This window comes from Trifolium pratense, linkage group LG4, assembly GCF_020283565.1.
Source record: "Trifolium pratense cultivar HEN17-A07 linkage group LG4, ARS_RC_1.1, whole genome shotgun sequence".
Lineage (NCBI taxonomy): Eukaryota > Viridiplantae > Streptophyta > Magnoliopsida > Fabales > Fabaceae > Trifolium > Trifolium pratense.
In genome coordinates this window covers 5,339,754-5,346,237 of record NC_060062.1, presented here as the reverse complement: position 1 = coordinate 5,346,237, position 6,484 = coordinate 5,339,754, and the positions used below count along the sequence as shown (strand labels likewise).

Here is a 6,484-nt window from a genome sequence, read left to right as displayed (position 1 = left end):
TTTTTTAACTAATGTTTAAGTATTAGTTAATTATAATCATATATATTTTTCTTCATTTTTTTCTTCTTTTGGAAAACATTACTATCTCTATCATTTCTACCTTTTGCACATATTTCAAAATTATTACACATAAAAACAAATACATTAGTAATATTGTTCATCTGATTTTAATTATCAAATTCCATTGTAATTTAGCCTAAAAGCATCCTTTTATCTTTCATTTTATTTATTTATACAAGAAATGGCCTTCCTCTTATAAATAAGAAACCAATATATAAACATGAAAGGCTTATTTGGCTGTATTTGCATTAATAAAAAGGTAGCCAGATGTGCAAAAGAGTATCCAATGATTAGTTTATTTTAATTAATTCCAATTAAAGTATAATAGTGGATTTTCTGTCTGCCAAACATTTCCAATTCCTGCCATGACCCTTCATCAACCACCAAACCCCAACAATCCTCACAACATCTTTACACACATTTTTAATTTAATTTTAGCACTTTTATACACTTATATAACATACAATACCCTACAAAATACTCTACATTTAAAATTAAAATTTAGATAACTAACCATGAAAAGCCAAATTTTAAAAAAATAAAATCAAGTGATTAACTCTTGTAATTAATAAGTTTTTTTTTTTTAATTTAGTTTTTGTTTAGTAGTCTGGTGGCAAGAAGGTGAATAAGTGTGTGTTTGGAGTTTAAACACATATTGAACTCAAAATTCAATTTTAGAAAGAATAATTTTTGGCCAATTTAAACAAGACATTGAACTCAACCGGTTAATGAGATTTTTCTAGGACGAATCTTTTGTGAGATCCCCAAGTTTCATTTTCAGTGGAGATAACTTTTAGCCAGATTTTATTCACCTTGTGGCCGAACTCTAGATTATCGGCCCTTCTCCTAAGAACTAAAGAGTTAAAATCAAAAAACTAATTTTATTTATTTGCGGACAAACTTTAGATTTTTAGATCATCATGAACTTTGGATTATCGGTGTACCGAAAAGAATAGTAGATTTAACACAAAATTTTAAAAAATAAAATAAAAAATGATTAATTAAAAAAATAAAAGAGAGTGCGACGAAGAAAACCAGAAAGGGAAGAGAAGAGAAAGAGAAGAAAGCATTCAATTTCAAAACGAACTCGTTTGAAGAATATTTACGGAGAAGGCTTTTGTTCCCACCGGAACCCTAACCGATCTCCGTCAACCACCGCCATCTATGGCGTTCTTCTCCGCCACAGTTACACAATCGCTTCAGCAACTCTGAACTTCCCTTCCTCTATCTTCCGGTCACCGGAAATGGCTAACGAACCACCTTCCGAGAACCTTACGCCGGTATCGGAAACGGTTAGAGTTGGTTATCGGATAATAATAATAACTAATTAAGTATTCTTTTGAGGCGATCGTAACTAACCGTCCGTCAGTCCCGGAGAGGTTGTTAGGGCGGTTATGGCGAAGGGAGGACAATGCTTGTTCGAGAAGATTCGGAGGTGTATTCGGACGGTTTTCTTTGTTATTGCATTGGTTGTTTCGCTTATTGTTACGTCGCTTCCGGTGGTTGTTGCGGTGGTGGATATTCTTGTTCCGTTTGTTTTGATCTCAAATTTTACTTGTGTTAAATGCTATAGTTTTAAAGAGCATTTTTACCGTTACTCTTTCAAGAGTTCTTTGATGGATATTCCTCTTGTTTCGCTCTTAAGATCCTTCATCATTATCTGTACTCTCTCTCTCTCTCTCTCTCAATTTTTTTGTGCTTTTTGTTCGGTGTTTGAAGGAATTGTAAAGATTGTGTTTCTAAGTTCTAATAATAGTTTATCACAACAATTAGTTAGTTTTTCTTCTTCTTAACGTGTTTCTAATCTTTGTTTTGTTTTGTTCTTTTGTTCATTTTTAAGTCAATCATATGCATGTAGTAGTAGTTTTTACTTTTTACAATTAGATTTTGTTTCAACGTCTCTAATTGCATGATTGATTGAATTGACGGTGAGTTTAGCAGAATCACGGTGAACCAAAGTGAATTTTGGCGTGATTTTAGCAAAAGCTATACTTTGGAGTTTGGAGCTTCAACAAAATCACGGCGTCACTCTGATTTCGTCAAACTCACTGTCAATCTAAACATGTACTAAGTTGAAATATCTGTTTACATGTTAAGTTTCTTAAGTTGTTTAATTTTTAGATTCTTGTTTATTTATATTTTTTGTAATAATTGAAAAAAGTCTATATATATAATTTTAGGGTTGAATTGAATTATTATGTGGAATGAATTTGATGGGTAGAATACATAGAAAAAAATAATAATTGAATTCTATGGTTATTATAAATTTTGATGTTGGTTTGATAAAAAAAAAATTGATGTTGGGTTGTTTTTCTCTGTTAATTGCAGGTGTTTATTCGATTTGTGATGGCCCTGCTCTTTCACACGGTCCTTACCTTGGAACTGTGACTCTGTGTTCCTTTTCCTCAATTGTTCTACTTTCAGTCAAAACTTGTGTTTTCACTGTAAATTCACAGATTGAAGCTGAAGCTTCAGTAGCTTCTGTAAAAAGGCAGAGACTCCATTTGAAGAAATCTTGGGGAATGCCTGTGTTGTTTCTTTCGTCGGTTGTGTTTGCTCTTGGTCATACTGTTGTTGCTTATAGAACCAGCTGCAGAGCACGAAGAAAGTTATTGTTTCATCGCGTTGACCCTGAATCTGTAAGTTTGGAATGGTTATGATTTATGAAGTGTCTCTGTAATTAATCAGGCTGGTTTATATGTTGCTTCTTTGGTTTACCTTGTCTTTGATGTAAGTGGTTGTAATACTACAATCTAGCTCTCACGTGTTAAAAACTGCATAAGTTTATTAATGCTTACTTAAACAGGTCCTATCATGCAAAAGTGTTTTCTCTGGCTATCCGAAGGTCCCTCGTTCTCCTACTCCTTCTGGGGGAAGAACCCCAAAAAGTGACAGTGAAATGAGGCGGAGACCTTTTGGGACATCTCGTGATGAAGAATTGCAGGCAAGATTACTTGCAGATTCAGACAGCTTTTTCATTACATGCCAAGGACTTTCTCTTCATTACAAGCTCAGCTTACCTGGTTCACCACCTCCACATACTTTGTCATCAACATCTTGTGTTGAATCAAATTCTAGTTACAGCATTTCATCAGTGACTGGAGGGTTGGAGAAGTTGGATGGTCATCGGTTAGATATATCTCCGAAGATAGAGTCGCATCTATACCGGAGCTATAGCAATCATATCAGTGGATCATCTCTATATGCCCCTCTACTAGATAGTAATGCAACTTCTGTTTTTTCTGAAGATATCCCTATTTTTCATCTAGATGGTATTTCCGAAGAAAATGGAACTAGCAAATTGGATTCTTTACCCTTGGAGAAAAGTATTGGCCAATTAGGTGTTGTATTCATACATGGGTTTGGCGGAGGAGTTTTCTCCTGGAGGCATGTGATGGGGTCTCTAGCTCGGGAGATTAATTGCGCAGTTGCTGCCTTTGATCGGCCTGGTTGGGGACTAAGTTCAAGGCCGCGTCGGGAGGACTGGGAAGCAAAGGAATTGCCTAATCCTTATAAGCTTGATAGTCAGGTAATTATAAATTATCCTTGTGCAAGATGTATTAAAAGAAATTTTGTTATTTTCTTCTTCAAAGTTTTGAACTCCTGATCTAACAAGTTTTGAAGGCAATGGTCAAGTTCAGTTATCTATCTGGGTTATGATCGAAATGTTGTTGTTTTTACTAGAGTCAACTGCTGGCTTTCAAATTTGAGCACTGTATCCCTTTTTTTGTTTTTCCTTTTCATTTCGGTGTTCTTATTCAATGCCCACATCTTATTAGAAAAATGACAGTGACACACTATTTGATACAGTTTTTTGACAATCCACATGATCTTCATCTAATTAGAGTCTAATCGGAAGAGTGTATTGCTATCACTCTTCTAACTTTCACATAATGCTTTTTTAAACTTATTTTCATGTTTCAACCAAAATTTTATCTGAAATCAAATATCTGATAGATTTTTGTTCTCTCTTTTCTTCAGATTGACCTGCTTTTATCATTCTGTTCTGAGATTGGATTTTCGTCAGTGGTGTTAATCGGTCATGATGATGGAGGATTGCTTGCTCTTATGGCTGCACAAAGAGTTCAAACATCAATGAGTTTTCATAATGTGAGTATTTTTTATTGTTTGTTAGTATTTGGTAAATAGGCAACTTGTGCATTTGATAAACCTAATTAAGCTGCCGCGAGCTATTTTATGAAAATGTATAGGCTTGCAAATTCAGTCACAGCATAGTGTAGTTTTGCAGTTCTATTTTTATTTTTGTTTTATTCCTATCAGTGTGGTTTTGTAGCTCTACTGTTTTTACTCCTATCAGGATGTAGGTGAGTGTGATCACATACATAACTGATTTAAACTTTTTCTGAAACATTTTTTTATTGTCAATTTAGGTTACTATAAAAGGGGTTGTATTGCTAAATGTTAGCTTATCAAGGGAAGTTGTTCCTTCCTTTGCAAGAATCCTCCTGCATACCTCACTTGGAAAGAAGCATATGGTTCGACCTCTACTAAGGATGGAAATCACTCAAGTGGTGAATCGGCGTGCTTGGTATGACGCTACCAAATTGACTACAGATGTTTTGGATCTCTATAAGGTACATGATTTAGTTAGGATGCAAATCAGTTAAGCTTTATGTACATGATTTAATTAGGAACTGGTTTGTCCTTTCCAAGTTTCAATTTGTGAATGGAAGATAATAAACTGTATGTAATGAACTCAGCAGAAAATGTTAATTGGTAGTCACGGTAGATGATAGCCTAACCCCCAACCTTGCCTAACCTAGAGATAGATGCCGAATAATGAGGCATCACAAATTCATAGTGCCTAACAACGCTCATGATTTTGTTGTTAATTGGTAGTCACGGTAGATGATAGCCTAACCCCCAACCTTGCCTAACCTAGAGATAGATGCCGAATAATGAGGCATCACAAATTCATAGTGCCTAACAACGCTCATGATTTTGTTACTGCTTTTCTTTGATAGTTAGCCATGGTGAACAAATACAGTTTTATTAGTTATTATGCATATGTCTAATACCTAGTACTTTTTTTCCGAGGGAGCATGACTTCAGTTTTCGAGTCAATTTTTCTGTTCAAACCCTGCAATTTAGCCTGCAACAGTTTACAACACTTTTGGAATAAAAAATTTATTGACTTGTGTTATGTGACTGTTCTTTATGTGTTTAGGCTCCACTATCTGTTCAAGGATGGGATGAAGCTGTTCACGAGATTGGTAAATTGTCATCTGAAACCATACTTTCAGCAAAAAATGCAGAATCGTTGCTACAAGCTGTAGAAGACATCCCTGTGTTAGTTATTGCAGGTGCTGAAGATTCCCTTGTCTCCTTAAAATCTTGTCAAGCTATGGCCTCAAAACTTGAAAATTCTGTAAGTACCCTTCTTTTCACCATATTTTCATACATTCATTCGTCACAAAAGTTGTAAATTCTGCATGAAAATGGATGAGGAAAATGAGCGTGTTGCTAGACTTGTAGCATGTCAAAATGTGGATCCGATCCTTTCCAACTACTCCTTCTCCAGCTCTTCTCTATCTGTCTCCTCATCTAACTCATGTTTTCCTTTATCTCTCCTACCTCTATTAAGGGGTACTCTCTGTTGAATTTCATAATAGACGCTCTCATCTTTTTCTTCTTGAGAGGATCCTTTTCGTCTAAATAATGCTTCCCCAAATACATTTATTCAGTTTGAATACTCTCCATTTTGAATTTCTCAAGCATTTCACACTCCCGTGTCATATGATTTTACCTCAAAGTTTCTAATGTTTCTCTTAACCATTTCAAATGCAGAGACTGGTTGCAATATCTGGATGTGGCCATTTACCCCATGAAGAGTGTCCAAAGGCATTGCTTGCAGCTATATCACCCTTCATTAGTAGACTCCTGTCCGCATCTGACTCACAAAGCTAATAAGTTTCCTTCTTTTAATGATTTTGCGTAGGGTATCCTTTTTTTTTTTTTTTTTTTTAAACTTCAAGAGAAAGAGATTAAATTGTCATCTTTTCTCTGGGAGTGTTTTTGATGCGTTAGTTTTAGGGGTTTTGATCTGTGTATTTTCTCCATCTTTTCTGCCTTCCTTAGTTGTCAATATTATGCATGGGAAGACAACTTACATTTGTAAATTCATCATCAGATTGAGAACGAATATAATTTAGCACCGTTTGTTTCTCTGCTTCTGTTCCTTTTTTCTTTCTTTTTTTGGGGGATTGAAAGGGCAAAGCCCCACCAGAAGAACTACTACTACTGCTACACAGGATTTGGGAACCTAAACTCACCAGGGTCTGAACAAAAAACTATGGAACGATTTTGAAAACAAAATAATACCAGAAACCAAGTTAGAACCAAACTTTGCCAAAGTATCTCTTTGAATTTAGGTAGAGCCTAACTAAACTCCTACAAAATTGAC

The 6,484-nt window shown here is 35.1% G+C and overlaps 1 protein-coding gene across 1 annotated transcript; it reads left to right on the top strand.

The window, feature by feature from the left end:
• The first annotated feature begins 787 nt into the window (after positions 1-787).
• On the top strand, positions 788-6,246 carry LOC123921578. The gene is made up of 7 exons (XM_045974179.1): positions 788-1,722; positions 2,389-2,699; positions 2,867-3,589; positions 4,042-4,170; positions 4,452-4,655; positions 5,249-5,449; positions 5,869-6,246. Exons 1-7 carry the CDS (start codon positions 1,455-1,457, stop codon positions 5,986-5,988), a joined length of 1,956 nt encoding a protein of 651 aa, XP_045830135.1. The 5' UTR covers positions 788-1,454; the 3' UTR covers positions 5,989-6,246.
• The last annotated feature ends 238 nt before the right edge of the window (positions 6,247-6,484 follow it).